The sequence below is a fragment of the Lycorma delicatula genome, chromosome 1, assembly GCF_047948215.1.
Source record: "Lycorma delicatula isolate Av1 chromosome 1, ASM4794821v1, whole genome shotgun sequence".
Lineage (NCBI taxonomy): Eukaryota > Metazoa > Arthropoda > Insecta > Hemiptera > Fulgoridae > Lycorma > Lycorma delicatula.
Genome location: NC_134455.1, coordinates 392,441,159 through 392,460,515, shown reverse-complemented (window position 1 = coordinate 392,460,515; position 19,357 = coordinate 392,441,159). Strand labels below are relative to the sequence as shown.

At 36.5% G+C, this 19,357-nt stretch overlaps 1 protein-coding gene across 2 annotated transcripts in view; it reads left to right on the top strand.

Annotated features, from left to right (window-relative positions):
* The window catches only part of LOC142317362 (uncharacterized), a 116,837-nt gene that overhangs the window by 81,793 nt on the left and 15,687 nt on the right, over positions 1-19,357 (top strand). For both annotated transcript variants that reach the window (XM_075353860.1, XM_075353859.1), the window contains 2 exons: positions 4,734-4,769; positions 11,185-11,229. In XM_075353860.1, the coding sequence (XP_075209975.1) occupies positions 4,734-4,769; positions 11,185-11,229 (81 nt within the window). The remainder of the gene's footprint in view (positions 1-4,733; positions 4,770-11,184; positions 11,230-19,357) is intronic.

Below are 19,357 nucleotides of genomic sequence, written 5' to 3'. Positions count from 1 at the left end.
CATCCTCGCTAGAGCCCACACGATTTATAATGGCGGCCATGACCTCTTGCTCTGTTGTGTCGTGTTCGACATCTCGGATGTGTACAACAGTTCTCCTTCCAGCTCTGCTCTTTATATCAACGTGAGGTTCGGCAGCCTTGCCCCTCAGGATAGATGTAAATTGTTCCGCTTTCTCAGCTCCTTGTATGCTGACATGGAGATCCGCGTTGCGCCCCTTTCGAAATGAGATAACATTATTTGCCTCCTCGCTTGTGACGGCGCCCTTCATGGATCGGAGGAGCTCCGCGTACGTTTTACCTTCTGCTTTGCCATTCACTGTTTGGCTTTGCTCCGCCGGTGAGTAGCCTTCTTTATCGGGATTTGATTATTACCAATGTGCCTGGTCCCACCATCCTCTTGAAGAGTTAACACATATACAGGTGCTTCCCTTGTTCTGAAGATATAGGATATGATCTTCTTGGCGAAATTTCCCATACTGCCCAAAGGCAGAATGTAGGCTGCATTTCGTGACTGTACAGCTATCTTTTTGAATGCCTTCAATAAACAAGAAAGGGTATCCCTTTCAGGGGCTCCCGAGACATAATGTATCCTAAATTTATTTTTCTTTTCTTCAACAGTTTGATCTCCTATTAGAGTTATTTTGTCTTTTATGATGTCACCAGCTGCGATCTTATTACCCATATCCTGCTCACCTACTCTCTTTAAATCTCTAAGAGTGCAAGTGTCTTTGACTTCAGATGGAAGGTCCGTAACCAACTTCACTTTGCCCCTAAGTGAGTTAGGCCACCTTTTTGGGAGAAGCTCAATAAGTTCTTCATCATTCAAATCGCTGGTCAAAATGTATTCCATGTAATCTTCACCCGCAATAGGATCCGTTTGGGTAGCTTGGGAAGTCTTATTGTCTGGAGAGGACAACTCAGAAAGCGTGTTCAGTCCCTCGTATACTCGCCTTAGGTCTTGTTCATGGGTCGCAATATATTTATTGAAACCTGGGCCTATATATTGTTTCAACGATTCCAGTATCAGACCCAATTGATATGTTAGACTGGTCACTGTGTCGGATGACTCTTCTTCCTCCTCGGAAGATCCTTGCCGGAGTCTCTTCTTCCCTTTTAATTCAACTTTTTTGACTGTCGCCGGTTTTGTCATGCTGCTGCTGCTTTGAGCGGATGTCCCATCCGTAGGGAGTGTCTACTAAGTAGTGTCTACTTAGTTCCGCTCTAACCCACCGCCAGCAGTAGTGTCTACTTAATCAAGCTCTAACCCTCGCAGCACTTCCTTCTTCATCTAGTTCACATATCAACCGCCAACACTAATGTCTCGAATTTCAAACCAATCTCATGCGACACCAAACCTAATAAAATATGAGATTTAGATCGGTAAATTTTATGCCGTCTACGGACCTGCAAAAGATACGATACTTAGAACTCACACAACTTTGACATCACATGACCATGAGATGTGCTATCATCGGACCTACATAAGACATCCGATTTAGATATGCTGCAGTCAACGACAACTGCTCTGACGTCACATGGCTTTCAACTGTGCTAACGTCAGAACCACATAAGATAAAATATTTAGATCTACGCAGATACTCCGGCTCAATGTTCCCTACCACACCAATCGATGATGTCACACCTGACACGTGACCTTGAACTATTTAAGAACCGGCTTGAATTATCTACCTTGAAAGCTATTTATAGTATGAAGATTGAAGTCTCTTCAATAACAATTAAAATTTCAATTTAAAAAATATAATACGTTTACAATTATGTATAATGATTTCTAGCTCGAATTTTAAATTTGATAAATTATGACTTGAAATAATTTTTGCAAATGCTAAAACCATGAAAGAATGGAAAAACAGATTATTCCCTCGTTGTTCGATACACAATTTACATTGAAATTTAAAAGAACTACAATTCTCTTAACGCAAATCCTTATACAAATAAAACACTTCGGAAGCGATTTTAATCAAATTTTAATTTTGTAACTTAAAAAAAAGCTACGAAATAAATTAAATTAGAAAAAAATATCTATATTACTCATTTTTATTCACATCATCGTCGAAGAAGAATAATCCCATGATTTTAAGTTACACTATAACTGGCAAATTTGTAGTAAATTGTAGATTCAATTGTCCACTACAGCTGATATAAAATCATCGTTTTTTCATGGGGAATTAAAGTACTTATAAAATTTCAAATGACAATGGGGATATATATTTGCCGGAAGGCTTGGAAAAGGCGCTTTTAATATGATTTCAAACATAATTTTTATACAATTTAGCAGTTACCTCAAATCACCATTTGTAACATTAAAACTTTTGTTTCAATCGATTTGAAATTTTGTATAACTGCTAACGGTACAATATGTTAATTTTCTTAGTTTACTGTTTTAAATTGCCTTATCAGATGAGTTAAATCAGTCAAAGATTTAACTAGTCAAGATTTATTTCATATAAACAGTAATTCGTGATTGACAGGCACCTTAAGAATACTGTTACAATCACACCATCCAAGTCTTATTTGTTTAATACGAGGGTAAGTCAATTATTATCCGCAATGTAGTTATAAATTTTATTGCAATACAAATAGGAAACTTTCATGTACATAATTTTTCAACATAGTGCCCTTGCATTTTAAAGCACTTGGTCCATCGTTGCACAATCTTACTGATGCCCTCATAAATGAAGTTTTTCGGTTGAGTTGCTAGCCAGAAATGAACCGCTTCTTTCACTATTTCGTCCGAGGTAAATCGACGGCCCTTTAATGCCTCTTTGAGTGGATCAACCAAGTGGTAGTCAGAAGGGGCAAGATCAGGATTATACAGAGGACGAGCCAATACTTCAAAGTTGAGTTTCTGGAGCGTTTCAGCAGTGTGGATACCAGTATGTGGACGGGCATTGTCATGCAACAACACAACACTTTTCGACAGCAGTCCCCAGCGTTTGCTTCCAATTGCAGGCTTCAGCTTGGCAGTAAGCATCTCACTGTAACTCACTTGTTTATTCCAGTCTCACTTTCCTCATAATGTTCCAGTACAGGGCCTAGTGAGTCCAAAAGACCGTAAGCATAAATTTTCCTGCGAATCGTTGGGTCTTGAACATTTTTTTGCAGGGCGAATTTAGATGTTTCCATCCCATACTCAGCCATTGCTCTCCGGCTCGTAATGATGGATCCGTGTTTCGTTACCATTGATGATTCTAAGAAGATGTACCGTTCGTTACCATAGCGATCCAAATATTTTTGGTAAATGTCCATGCGCGTTTGTTTATGCAACTGTTGAGTTGTTTTGGGACCCATCTTGTACAGACTTTATGAAACCCAAGTCTGTTGTGGATGATTTCGTAGGCAGAACCGTGACTAATTTACAGACGATGGGCCACATCATCGATAGTTAGTTACTCGTCTGTCTAAGAAAACCATGACACGTGCACCATTTTTTAATTTTTCAATCCATTCGTAGATTCGCAACTCCGTTGCGGCAAAACACTGTTCCCGTACTGTACCGAAAGTCTTCTATGAATTTCGGTCCTCGATACACCTTCCGACCACAGAAAACGGATCACTGAACGTTGCTCTTCTTTGGTGCAAACAGAAAGCGGAAAAGCCATGGTTAACGGCAGTGTAGCGATAATGGAACTAGCCTAGCAGCATCAAACCTGCACAGACATAACAATTAAACCGCGCATGCCTCATCTACGCAACATAAACAAAAATATAACTATATTGCGGATATTAATTGATTTACCCTCTTACTTTCAACATGATATTAAAAAAAACTATGCATTCTACTAAGTTCATATTTGGTTCGTTCAAGAAACGAACAACAGCAACAAAACAGTTGTTCAGATTATGAGTAAGAATCGTAATAAAACAAGAAGGCACACAAATGTAACGAACTATCTTGAATCAAATCAATCCGTTCAAGTAATTTAACGCGTAAGTCGGGTTATCCTCACTATATTTGAGAAATGGTTGCTATAACTTAAGAAGCTGTAAAAAGTAATAATTATTTTGTCGAAATTTTTCACAAAATATTACCAGAAAACATTATTTTTAAGTAGTAAAGTGACCACTAAAATATAAACCAAGTTTTATTCTTAATATTCAATTATGTTTATGTTGAAAATTATATAATAAATTAGCAAATGTGTTTTTTTCAGTCTTGACCAGAAAAAATAAAAATAAATTAAAATAAACAATTTAATTTTTACTTAATACAATTAAAATTTTTCCCAAACAGAAATGAACGTAATGTAACTTTTTTTTTAAATATAAATTTACGTCATATATTTTAAGTAATTTTTACAGCCGCCTTAATTTACTCATCATTAAAGTTCTCATGAAATATTTTATGAATCTAGAATTTGTGATGGCTAATAAAGTACAGTATCATTACCAGGCATATGAAGAAATGATTTTAAATAAACAATTTGATTTCAAATGACATGTGTTTAAGATTTCTTCATTTCAATACTGAAAGTACCAGAAAATCTTTCTTTATAATATTTCTCTTACCTGTGTTTTGTAGCAAAGGAAGAAACAAAATTTATTTTGTTTCTTTTGTTTATTTTGTTTGGAAGAAACAAAATTAATTTATCCTCTTTTATTGACTACTTACTTTCCAATAAAAGCGGAACTCTTTTACCAGTAGTTTACTGATAGAGGTAAAATAAATCTAACTTTACATCTATTTTATTTTTTATTTTTTTCAATAATTTTCAGTGATAGCGGTATTAAACGGGAATACTTCAGAGTTTCGTAAGTAATTATATTAACAAAACTCTATTACTTAATAACATTTACTTCTCTGATTTGTTATAGTTTTGCAGAACATAAAATATAATCATGGACATCAATGTCCCGTGAGAAAATTGGCGTAAATCGTGCGTGCTAAACGGTTAAAAAAAAGTGTATAAATAAGTGTTCTGAAAATCTATTTTGGGTTAGAGTGCTGAAAATCATTTTGACTATCTTTCCAAATATAATTTAGAGAATTACTATTCCTGTGAATGTTAATTACTGTATAAGTTTTAAAAGAATCTTAAAATTTTATCTCGATTATTATTCCATAAATTCTTTAGACTCGATATACCTTTATCGACTCTTTATATCACATTTAACAAACTATTCAAATAAACAAAGTTCAAGAAATAACAATTTCTAAGACGTTGTCGTAATTATATGAGCACAAACTATGTTACCGATGGAATAACAGTGATTCTGTAAAAGATAATCTATCAGTCTCACATTATACATGGATGGGGGAATGTATTTTACAAGGATCAGTTTTCTCTTAAATGTAGCAGCCGAATCATAAAAAGGCGCTTTCTCGTCGGAAAAAATATTGCACTGATTTCCGCAAAGTAGTTCTCATATTCCCCTTACGTGAAATAAATTTTATTTTTAATACTACTAAAAGATTTAAGCTTTCTTACTTATCGTAAGCAGCTTTTCTGACTCCACAGAGGTAAGTAGCGTCAACCGTAATAAAATTTTTCACTAAGATAATAAGAAAAATTGAAATTAATTTATTTTATCTGTTATTTAATTATTTTGTAAACTGCAGAATAACTGAGCCGGGTCGACAACATTTTCTTCAAATGTCTTCAAGAGATTAAAAAGTCACTTTGCATATTTTAAAAAATTTAAATAAAATATATATATATATATATATATATATATAATACATTTAACATATCATTTTAGAAATTAAGAACAAAACTCTTCTGACCAAGAGAATTACAACGTAAGTCTGAAGGCGATATTTACAGCTTATCTTATGAAATCCTATATTTTAGAAAGACACATTAATTTAATTTGTAAGACAAAAATAATAACAACTTCTTTAGAAACGCGATAGGAATTTCATAAAAAAATAATTACTAGAATGATTTATAAAAATTCTCTCAAAATTGAAATGGCTTTCTAAATTCTATTAAAAAAAGATTTTAATAAATTCTATTAGAAAAAAAAATTTAATTGTATATTTTATAGTAATATAAAATCACCAAAGCATTTGATACTCAATAGTTACTTCATTTCGATTAAATTAAAAAATTTCATAATCTACTGGATATTTTGATACACAGCATAATCCAAGCTGATAACTGAACGCGGATATAAATGTAAATAGGTCTTGTTTACCCACCGTTTCATAAAGTTTTCAGAATTTATGAAATCATAATTACTTCCAACTGGTTTATAACCTAATTATAATGGGTGTTTTTTTTAGAGTGATAATAATTTGAATTGAAATTAAACTCATAAAATGGCAAGTTTGAAACCAATTTTTTTCCTCGAATGATAACTTTCTGACATTTAATTTTTGAAAATTCTTTAAGTCTAATTTTGAACCAGTTTTTCACGTAATTTGGAAAGTATTACGTTAATAGCATGAGTCATGTTTGCTTCCAAAGCGTCAATTTTTGCTGGTTTATCAGCATAAATCAGAGACGCCACATATCCTCAAAGAAAATAATCCACTGGCGTTAGGTCACATGATCTTTGAGGCCAATTCACTGGAACATTTCACGAAAACATTTTGTCGCAAAATTGTTTCAATAAATCGATTGTTTTGGTAGCATTATGAGGTGTGACACCATCCTGTTGAAACCAAAATTGTTGCAGGTCGATGTCACGCAAATTTGAAAATAGATAATCACTGATCATTGATCTGTAACGAACACCATTGACTGCAACATGCGCTGCAACATCATTTTTAAAGAAAGAATGACCGACGATGCCTCCAGCATGTAACCCATACAGTGAATTTTTCAGGATGAATGGAGACTTAAATTTCCGAGGATAGGCCATACTCCATATACGTTATTGGGCTTGTTGACATAACCATTTAACCAGAAATGAGCTTCATCGCTAAACAACATTTTTCGATTAAATGTGGATCAGATTCCAATTGATTTAGAAGACACCATACTCCAAACAAACAACGCTAATTATGGTTTTCGGCTTCAGTTCTTGTACCGATGCATACTGCATCTTATATGGGTGTTGATCAAGATCTTTACGTAATATTTTCATGTAATTAATGGACAAAGTACAAGATGTTGAGAACGACGACGAATAGACACATTCGGATATTATTCAACACTATCACTAACCGCACCGATATTTTCGTCTGTATGTACAGATCCTAGTCTTATTGTTGGTTTTCATTCACTAGATTTGTTTGCTCTTGCATTTTCCATTGGAACCAACACATTCGGTCGTCCTAAAGCATAAGACCGAATATCTGTACCACAAAAGACTACTGCGCTTCGAAACAGTTTAGCGACCAATGTCCTACCGAGCCAACCTAAAAGCGTGAGCGAAATAAGCGTGATACCATACACCAATCGCGTTCGTGTCCCACCACCCACTTGTCATATATCTCCGAAATGGGTAGGCGCATCCCGTCAACTACTAAAACATATATGACCATCAATAATTAAATTTATCTCGTCAAAGGCAGCAATTTGCTGCCACGCCTAGACCGCTGATTTCCAGCAAGAAACTGTGCGCCATTACAGCACTTAATCTGGCTGGTTGCCAGCCATATGTCTCGGTTAGCTTCCTACAGCAGCGCGGTAGGAGTCTTCTTCATTAGGCAAAATACTTTTATTCACACTCTTTGTCAGTTGAACAAAGCAACCGCATCAAGAAACTCTTACACGGTCCGATAATGCGGCTCTGGCCACCTTGACTCACCGCGCGTAAGTTATTTTACTCATCATGTAAAATTTGCACATTTAGTTTGTAATTTTTAAACTTTGACGAGTAATATATTTTGTAAATTTCAAATACATTAAAGTATCGTCTTTTCTTGATACGAATAGAATACCAGCTTGTAGATACGCTATGCAGTTTCTTCTTATTTTTTTTTAAATGTTGATTTTCATTCTGGTTTAGCTCTAAAAAGCTCTGTGGTAACTGAGCACTCTTTGCAATCTATGAATAATTAAATATTTTATTCTGATATAAAAATAATTTAGATAGCGTCAGGAATGAGTAAATATGTTGTTCAACGAAAAAATAAAAAACAATTAAGAATCCAACATGTAACAGTTTTAATGAATTTTAAATTTATGAAAAACGTTTTTCTGAAGATTTTCAATCATTGGATTAAACTTTTATCCCCTCCCTTAAATTTTGTACATGAGTGGAGTTATCTATGGGTGATTAAGGCCTTTAACGGTCTTTTCAATAAATACTAACTAGTAATACCTTTCCAACCTTAATTAGGGATTGAATTAGATCGTGTTAGTTATTCTCAGTTGAAAATTTCACTGGTTTAGATGTTTTTAATCTAAATATACGATTTGTATCAGAATTAGCTAAAAAGAGATTGTTATTTACAGTTTTTTTGTCTCATTCTATAAATACTGATCAAAAAATTTTTAACTGATCAATTAATATGTATTACTATTATTTTTGTCTTCCTTTTTCATTTATCTACTTCGACTTATTTTTTTATTGGTTTTTTTTTTAATCTATGCGAAATACAAACCTGTAAATTAATTTTATTGTTCCCATTAATTAAGTTATGTGTTACGAAAGTGTCGGGTCTGAGTTCTGTTTTTATGGTTTGCTTGGCATTTCTCCCGCCACCACCCTATTCGGTCGCCCTAAAGCATAAGACCGAATGTCTGTGCTACAAACGGTTACTGAGGCTCGAAACAGTTTAGCGACCAGGGTCCTAAATAAGTCCTAGAGCTTACCTAACAGCGAGAGCGGACTAAGCGCGGTACCATATACCACCGGCTTACGTGTCCCAACCGCTCACTTGTCATATATTTACGAAAATGGGTAGGTGCACCCCGATAACAACTAAAAATATGTGTGACAAAAATAAATTAAAATTTACGTCGCCTAGACAGCAATTCGATGAAACGCCTAGATCACTGAATGTCAGTAAGTAACTGTCCAACATATTAAAGCGCTAGAAGCCTAAATTGGCTGGTGGTGGGATATCTTTAGGTTAGATTCCCACAGCAGTGCGGTAGGAGTCTTTCCCTTACGTAAATTACAGATGTCGGTTTAACAAACCAACGGCATCAAGGAACTCCCACACGGTCAGATAATGTGGCTCTCGCCACAGTGACTCGCCGCTTGCGAATGGTCAATTTCTCCCATGACCTCTAAGTTTCAAGTTGGCCAGGTGTGGCCCCCCTAAGAGTAGGGCAGTCAAACATCGGGTGTTCATTTGACTGAACCTTCCCACAGACGCACAGCTCATCAGCTGCCAGGCAGAACCGAAACAGATATTGGTTCAAATTAATATGGTTGGTGAGCACCTGGAAACCTGTTGCCCTTAAAAAAGAACTCGAGGCATACCATCCCCCAGATCCCGTATAAATTTGTACAGGGATGTTCCGTTAGTGGTGGTGTCCCATTCCAGCTGCCATGCTTCATTCGCGAGGTTCTGCAGCCTCTTTCACAGGCGGGAGATGGGCAACTCAACGAAAATTAGATTCGGCCCGGCCCGAAACCGCATCCCAATCACCTCTACATCCAGTCCTCTTAGCAATTTCCACATAACTGCCCGAACTATAAATCGATTGGGAGAGCTTATCCCAATACCGTTTTAGTTTTTTTAAAATACCTGTTTATAAAATTAAGGCTCTAAACTGAGCACTCCTTAAATTTTCAACAAGTGCTCTGTTCATATCAAACCTATTCGCCCAAACTTGCGCGCGTAAGAAATCGTGCTTACGAAGACACCTTCTTCATACACGATTTACATTTCACGGCCAGACAACCTGTAGTCCTACCGAGGAATCCTCCTGCATTTATGCATTACTGAGACGACGTCCGCCGCTACTTGACTAATGTATTTGCTAAACAGCAACTTCTCATCAAACAAAACACCAAGGTATTTATGTACTCTAACTCGGCTAATTTCACAGCGTTTGTATTTAATATGAAGGTTACTACTGTACGATAATTTTTCTGTGGCGCAGGCACGCAGACTGTTTCCAGTCCAAACACGGCCATCTCCGGGACATTTGCCGAGAGGACCGTACTCCACAGGGTATAAGAAAACGGCCTCATGCCTTATTAAACGAACCACCGGGAAGAGGCGGTACCAGAGTCAAAAAATGACTAAACCAGGCTTAGGAGCCTCTATATCGCGTAACCTACATATGAAAACCGCACAGAAATTCCGGCCGCGAAAGTGACCGTTTTCGCAATTAAATTTTGTTTTAAACTATTAAAAGCTAGACAACAGCCCACACCGTCCCACGAAGAGACCACAATTTCATTTAGTCAGCATATGCGACTCCCTCCTGAGAACGGGGGCTATTTCTCCCTTCAAATAACTAGGGCTCCGTTAGGGGCACTCCTGCTAGCCAATAGGTGCTGGTACCATAAGGACTTCAGCGGATGGACTGAAGGGGAATCACGCTGGGATTACTAGGCTCAAAAGTTTAGTCTCTCACGGTCAGAACCAGTAAATAAATTTCACGCTGGTCCATACGGATAGGAACGCGAATTACCAAATCCGTCCATTGATAAAACTTAAAACCGCCACTAAATCACCGATGAAATCCGCCCGATAATAGAAAGATACAGCAACAAGGGACATTGTCCAGGCTCTGCGATCTGTAGGGAGAAATATTGAAACTCCCGCCATTCTTGCGTTCCGTTCCTAGTTATACAGCACGGCAACAGAGGCCGAGAAGTGAAAGATAAAGAATGTTCTTTTGTGGATTTAAATAATTTTGTTATCATTTCCTATCTAACGTTTATATCTATTCTATTTATAGAATATATCTTAATTACCTCTCCTTCGTATTATAATAATCAATAAAGAACGTTATCAAATCGTGAATTTCCCAGAATATTACGAGTAAAATATAAATTACTAACGGGATAGAATTCATTCTACCGTCTTATTTGATTGTGTTATTTAAGTTTTTCTCTTAGAATAGAGTAATTTCCTTTTATAGTCTGTCCTTTAATAGCTTTTATCATTACTTGTATTTCCTTTCTATTGAATAAATCTATTGGTTCTTGCTTTTAACAAGTCGTTTTCAGTTTTATTTTTTTCAAATTTCGCTTTAAATTGCTATTAGGTAAAACAAACAGTACGTTACAAAGGTGTGTCAGTATAAAAATAAGTCGAACAGTAAAATTAGATAAATATTTACTCATCAATTGTTTGTGTGTGTTTCAGAGAAAAGTACAATTTACAGAAAACTGTTGAAGTGAATGATATGACGTAAGTATTAATTTACTCAATAATTGAGTTTGATGTGCTTATAGCACATTTTTTTAGATAATATCCATTAATATACTGTTTAAAGTAACAGGATTATTTTTATTCTTTTCACTGGCTAAGAGAAACACGAAATGACTTAAACAAAATAAAGATTTGTTTGTATCATAATACGCTAGGTGAAAGACAATTAGTTCTGGTGAATGTTTGTTTGTTATTCTGGCACTCTCGAAAAAGAGTACATGTTTTCGACTGATTTATATCAAACAATTTCCCTAAACTTTGTAGGGGTAAAGAATTGATGAAAAAAGTGATAGTCGGTGGATGAATTTTTTCTGATTCTAAATATCAACTATTTTTTGTCATCAAATGGAATGATTAATAAAATTGATTTAAGAAGGGATGTCAGGTGGAGCCATGATAGAAAGCTTGTGTTCGAATTTTTACTTCTTTTACTATCTTTAAGTATTTACAGATGTTGCAGAGACTTCAAATCACTATCTTGCTCTCTACAAATACACATTATAACAGATTACTTTTATTGCTGCTTGCAAAAACTATTTGAACTTTCAAATCGAAACCCTGGTTTTCTTAAATTTTACCTTAATATTTATTGCATTAAAATCTGTGACTCAGATTTTAAAAAAAACGATCACTGGTGCTATACTTACAAAAGGATTAGATATAAAGCAGTAAACCTATATTTTACTCTTGTACGAAAATAAGGCTTTACAAAACAATGGTATGCGATGATTAAAAACTGAAGAGTTGAACTCGCCTTTTAATATTTTGAATCTTTCAAAAAGAGTAAGATAATATATTTACCTATGAAGGAATAAATACTTCATTAGAGACATTACTCAATCTTTTCTACGAGAAAAAACAAATGTAATAAAAAAAAAAAATTCCAGATATGGAAAAAACCGTGTCTATTTCATTAACCAGATTCGTTAGGAAATCCGACCTGGTTGGTCTAGTGCAGAACGCGTCTTCCCAAATCGGTTGCTTTGGAACTCGAGAGTTCCAGCGTTCAAGTCCTAGTAAAGGCAGTTACTTTTATACGGATTTGAATACTAAATCGTGGATAACGGTGTTCTTTGGCGGTTGGGTTTCAGTTAACCACACACATCTCAGATATGGTCAAAGTGAGATTGTCAATGACTACGCTTCATTTACACTCAAATACATCATCCTCTGAAATATTACCTGAACGGTAATTCCCGGAGACTATACAGGAATAAGAAAAAGAAAGATTCAATAAGAAAACTCTATTGACATTGTTACACAAAAATTAATTAAAAACGTAACAAAACGAATTTCTTAATTATAATGTTGCCGATGGTATTTTTGAAAACGATTAGTTGACTTCTCACCTTAATCGAGTTAAAAAATCTGCTTATGTTTAATGCTTCATTTTGTTTCATGTTTTTCGATGATTGTATAAAGGTTTTCTTATTTGTAGATGTGTGTTTTTCTTTAATTTTGGTTTAATATATCCACCAAAGGCTAATCACTAAATATGAATTCTTTTGAGAATTTTCATACAATACAAAATTATAAATGAAAGGAAAAGTACTTTCTTATGTAAAGTAACAAAAAATAGCTCTAAAATTTTACATATATTATTAAATATACAGTAATCACAGAGTTTTAAATTTAATGTGGTTTAATAGGCAGGCCTATATGTTTTTTTTGTCTTCAGTTATTTAGCGGTTTGATGCAGTTATCTAAGATCCACTATCTAGTGCTAGTCGTATCATTTCAGTACCCTCAACATCCTACATCACTAAACATTTGTTTTACATATTCCAAACGTTGCCTGCCTGCACAATGTTTTCCTTCTACCTGTCCCTCCATTATTAAAGCTACTGTTCCAGGATGCCTTGATATGTGGCCTATAAGTCTGTCTCTTCTTTTAACTATATTTTTCCAAATGCTTCTTTCTTCATCTATTTGCGCAACACCTCTTTATTTGTCATTTTATCCACCCATTCGATTTTTAACATTCTTCTCTTGCACAACATTTCAAAAGTTTCCAATCTTTTCTTTTCAGGTACTCCGATCGTCCAAGTTTCACTTCCATATAAACAACAACAACATATGACAATTACACTTTTTTTGAAGTCTGACGGAAATTCCCCTTCTTCGTAAATATTACTCACCGGTTTGTATAATCTATCGACCACTTCCTCACCTGCACTGCGCAGTAATTCTACAGGTATTCCGTCTATTCCAGGAGCCTTTCTGCCATTCAAATCTTTTAATGAACTCTTAAATTCAGATCTCAGTATTGTTTCTCCCCTTTCATTCCCTTCGACTTCCACTTCTTCTTCTTCTATAAACCATTTTCTAATTCATTTCCTCCGTATTACTCTTCAATATATTCCACCCCCTATTGACTTTTCCTTTCGTACTATAAATTGGTGTATCACTTTGTTTATTAGATTTTCATTTATGTACCCAAAACCTTTTCTTAACTTTCCTATATGCTCCGTCTATTTTACCAATGTTCATTTCTCTTTCCACTTCTGAAAACTTTTCTTTAATCTATTCTTCTTTCCCTAGTTTCCACTTACTGTTTGTAGTATTTCTTTATTGTCGATAGTTCTTTTACGTTCTTCATTACCAGCATTCTTATATTTTCTACGTTCATCCATGAGCTGCAATATATTCTCTGAAATGTCTGCTTCAGGGTAAGCTTTGGAGTTGACAAGTTGATTTCTAAGTCTTTGCTTAACCATGATATAATCTATCTTATATATTTCAATAACTCCTGGTTTTTTCCATGTGTATATTCTTCTTTTATTATTTTTAAACTGGGTGTTGAGAATTACTAAATTATACTTCGTGCAAAATTCTATAAGTAGGTCCCCTCTTTCAATCCTCTTGCCCAGCCCGTATTTACCCACTATATTTCCTTCCTTCCCTTTTCCAATGTTTGAATTCCAATCTTCAACTATTATTAAATTTTCATCCCTTTTATGGGTTTAATTGCTTAGCTTATTTCTTCGTATTCACACTCTACCTCATCATCGTGGACGGTTGTATGCATACAAACTTTAACAATCGTTGTCGGTTTAGGTTTTGATTTTATCCTTGTTACAATGATTCTATCGTTATGCATTTTGTAGTACTCTACTCTTTGCCCTATCTTCTTGTTCATAGGAAACCTACTCCTGCCTGCTTTCTACTTGAAGCTGAGTTAATTATTTTAAAATCACATGACCAAAAGTAGTTTTCTTCTTTGCACCGAACGTCGCTAATTCCTACTACATCTACATTTATCCTATTCATTTTCCTCTTTAAATTTTCTAACCTACCAACCTTTTTTAGACTTCTAACATTGCACGTTCCGACTCCTAGAATGTTATTTTGTAATTTTCAGGTGATCCCTTCCATAGCATTCTCCACCCGGAAATCCGAACGGGGGACTTGTTTACTTGCCCAATATTTTACCAACGAAGGCGCCTCCATCTTTTTTATATGAAAATTCAGAGTACTGCTATCAGCTGGCAGTACTGAGAAGACTGAACGATGTTGATATGGCCTGAACTACGCCGTTAACGACTACTGAAAGAGCTGGCCTCTCTGGCCTCTTTCAGAGGCCAGTCCGCCAGGGAGGCGGACTGACCGAAATTCTCCTCTTTGTTGGAGTCCGTACTGAAGATTTTTTCTCAAGACCTTGACGGCCTGCTGTTAGATGTCCTGGCAGAAAATTTTACTTCTGCGGTAGTGGCAGCGGCCTTGGTGGTCTCGGAATTTGACAGCAATGAAGCTGTCTGTGAACCGATTAAAAATTGCTGCGCAACAAGAGGGTGATCCCGATCGGCGTGCGGCCCTAACTGCAGATTACCGCAAAGCGAGGGCTAGGTACTTTCATAGAATTATTTCCTCCAAGCGTAATTCCTGGCGCTCCACCTTTCAGGAGCAAGGTAATAGAGATCTTTGGGGGGTTGTGTATAGAGCCCTTGGACATAAGCGCAGGAAAGATATCCTCTTGTCAGCTTTGTCAACCTGCGAGGGTGGGGTAATTGATAAGGACCGAGTCTTTAATATTTTTCTGAATGATTTGCTCAAGGATAACACTACGGTAGGTGAGGTTGCATACTACTGGCGTGTCAGGCGGATAGTCAGGATTTTCGAGACCAACATACAATCTTCTGAGATCACTGAGGTGGAAGTGCGCAGGTCATCTGTAGCATGACACGGCACAATACCTCCGGATATGATTGTATCACTTTGGCTCCTCGTCCGAGCGCTTCCAGTGGTCCTTAGTCCTCTACTATAATAGGTTGCTCTTCGCTGGCTACTTTCCGGCGTGTTGGAAGCGTGGTGTTGTTCAAAGATGGCGAGAAAGATCCTACTGTTAGGTCTTCTTACCGTCCACTAACGCTCTTGCCCGTGATTGGCAAGGTTTTTGAGAAGGTCCAATATTTGCGTATTAATGTTAAATTGGCCACTCATCATTTGCAAATGGACAGCCAGTATGGTTTCTGACTAGGCAAGAACACTGAGGATGCCGTACTAAAGGTGATGGATATAGCTTTCTCTAGTCCAAGTAAATATGTATTATGGATTTTTCTGGACATATCCGGAGCATTTAACAACTTAGGCTAGCCCTCTGCCATGCTTTAGATGTAGAAGCTTAAGTTTAATCGAAATGAACTAGAAGTGCTCTCAATTTTTTTAAGCCATTGGGCCGTTTCCCTGCGTGATGGTGATTTTGTGATTTTTTTTTTTTTTTTTTTTTTTTTTTTTTTTTTTTTTTTTTGGGCGAAAAACGGTTGGACGTTATCATCGTCCGGAAAATAAATAAATAAAAGTAATTAAAATTGTTACATAAAATTAAAACTTAAAATACTATCACAGAAAACAAAATCCGGAATGGGTGTAAAAGGCCTATTCTCGAATAACAAAAACACTAACATGTAACTTAAAACTACGTTAACTATCATATTAAAAATAAATAAAACATAAAACTAAAAACTATTATGTTTAAAGTCTTACAACTAAAATCACAAAAATCTTATAACTAATATCACAGACGAATTTAAAAAACAAACAAAAAAAACAAAAAAAAAAACAATAAAAACAAAATTCCGATAGGGAGTGTAAAAGGCTCGCTACTCGGATAACAAAAACAATACATAGGACAATACATACAATTACAAAACAATACATAGTAATTAAATTTTTTGTATTAACCCTATACTACGTAAAAACAGAAACATCCGGTTTAAAACCTCCTTATCATCACGCAAGATACCACGGATGTTACTAGGTAGTTTAAATTTGCAACGTAATGCCGCATAACATACGCAGTCCACGAGTATGTGGTGCACAGTCACGCGGCAGTTGCATCGTGTGCATAGAGGTGGTTGTCCTCTTGTAAACAGGTACTCGTGTGTGACCCTCGTGTGTCCTATCCGCAATCGACAGAGAACTACTTCCTCACGCCGGGGTTTTCTGTATGAGGAGTCCCATGGTAACACAGAATCTTTAATCTGACGGAGTTTATTATCAACGGTAGCCGTCCAATCACATTGCCACCTTGCTCTTAATAATTGTTTTACATAGTTTATGAAATCAGAAGTAGCAACTCGGGTGGTAAAAGGAGGCTGGTTACATGCTTCTTTGGCAGCGGAATCTGCATATTCATTTCCTGGAATCCCTACGTGGCTAGGGACCCAGCAAAAACTTAATTCTGTGTTGCGATTATTCAACTCAGCGATTGCGTTATAAATTTCAATGACGATAGGATGTTTAGAATAAAAGTTTTTTAAGGCATGGAGAGCACTACACGAGTCACTGCAAATAAGAAATTTTCTATATTTAGGGTTAATGATGTTTAGATCCTTATTTATAGCGTATAGTTCAGCGGTAAACACACTCGTAATACCGGGGAGACCAAACATATAAGTTCTCTCATTGACAACAAAAGCACACCCAACGTTATCGTTTTGTTTCGATCCATCAGTGGATACAACCGCATCTGGTTTCATCTTGGAGAGAACTCACTGAAACATCTGCTGAAAGACAATAGATGGTGTTGATTGTTTATTGTATGTACTCAGGTCAAAATTAAAATTTATGAGGTTTATTCTCCATGGAGGATATGAGCAAGGATACATAGGAAAGAATGACGGTGTGTCAACATTTATATGCTGCAGCAGACGCCAGGTACGGACACCTACAAGTGCAGTAGGACGTGGATGGTCATCATACTTTCCTAGATTAGGATTTCTAAAGACCGAGTCAAGAACCGGGTGATTTGGCTGTCCTCTGAGACGAGCAAAATAAGATAATAAGAGCTGGTCTCGTCTATCCCAAAGTGATGGTTCACCACATTCTACAAGTAAGCTTGCGACAGGACTTGATCTAAACGCGCCTGTGGCAAGCCGAAGGAATGCATGATGTACACTATCCAGCATTTTAAGCATGGTTTGACGAGCTGAAGAGTAGGCGACACAACCATAATCTATCGGCTCCCCAGTTGGTGTTAGTAAGGACTCACATCATATCCAGAAGTTTGGAACATTTTGTTTTCAATTCTTTTAAATGTTTGACCCAAGTAAGACGGCTATCAAAAAATAAACCTAGAAACTTGACGTAAGTAGAGATAGTAATAGTCTCCCCGTTCAGAAAAATTTGCGGAATAGAAGGGTTTCGTAGCCGAGAAAAAACTACACATTTTGTTTTTTCGGATGAAAATGTGAAACCAGTAATCCTGGACCAAGCTTCAAGGTGAGATATAGTGTTCTGCAGTAGTCTCTCTGCTGTAGGTGCTGAACGGCTTGCAATGTAGATAGCAAAATCGTCAGCAAATAGAGAGCATGAGACACATTTGGTAATATCGTTTATGGCTACAGAAAATAAGGTGGCACTTAATACACTACCTTGGGGCACTCCACTCTCCAAGATGACACTATCTGAGAGCGAATCATCTACACGAACACGAGCCGTTCGGTGATTTAAGAATCCCCGGATAAAAGCAAGCATATTGCCCTTGATTCCCCATTCTTTGAGAGTGTTAAGAATACCACGTCGCCAGGCTGTGTCATACACCTTTTTTATATCGAAGAAGATAGCGACGAGGTGCTGCCGATTTAGGAAAGCGTTTTATATGGCTGTTTCTAGTGACACTAAATGGTCAATAGAAGATCGTCCTTGTCGAAAACCACACTGTTCTAGAGATAGAAAGCCATGTTTCTCCAAGTACCATGTAAGTCTGCGGTTTACCATTCTTTCCATTATTTTACACAAAACGCTTGTTAATGAAATAGGGCGGTAGCTTCAGGGGTTCGTTTGGTCTTTACCAGGTTTTAGTACTGGCATAATAAATGCTTCTGACCAGCCGGGTGAGAAGACTTGTTCGGAGAATAAACCGTTGAAAATATTCAAAAGTTGTTGCAGTGCCGAATTAGGAAGGTGTGAAAGCATGGAAAGGCGAATGTTGTCCGGTCCAGGGGAAGTGTCCCGTGAATTTTTAAGTGCATGTAACAATTCTTTAAATACGAATGGAGTGTTTAATTCACCAACCCCATCACCAATGTTTAACGATAATACTTCTATTTGTATCTTGTACCGTTGAAAATCGTTATTATATGATGAGGTGAGAGACACCGAGCGGAAAGATTTTGCTAGACTATTTGCCACTTCCGAGGATGATGAAAGGAGTTCTCCTTCATCAATAAGACCAAGAATAGATTGTTTCGGTGATCCGAAAATTGCACGAATTTTCTTCCATACAGTAGACGTGGAAGTAATGTGTGAGATAGTGTTCACGTATTTCGTCCATGAATTCCTCTTAGCGTCCAAGAATACTCGACGGCACACCGCTCTAGCCCTGCGGTATAAATATAGATGTTCAGGTGTAGGCCTACGATTAAATTTACGTAGTGCCTGCCGTTGATTCCTAATAGCATTTTTGCAATCATCGTTCCACCATGGAACGAAAGGACGTCTAGGATTACCCGATGTTTGTGGGATATATCTGTTGGCATTCTCAAGTATCATGGACGTAAAAGAAGAATATTGGTCGAGGATGTTCGCTCCATCGTCATACTGAGATTGGAATGCTTTATGGTATCCGTTCCAATCTGCCTTTTCAACAATCCATCTCCATGGCCTT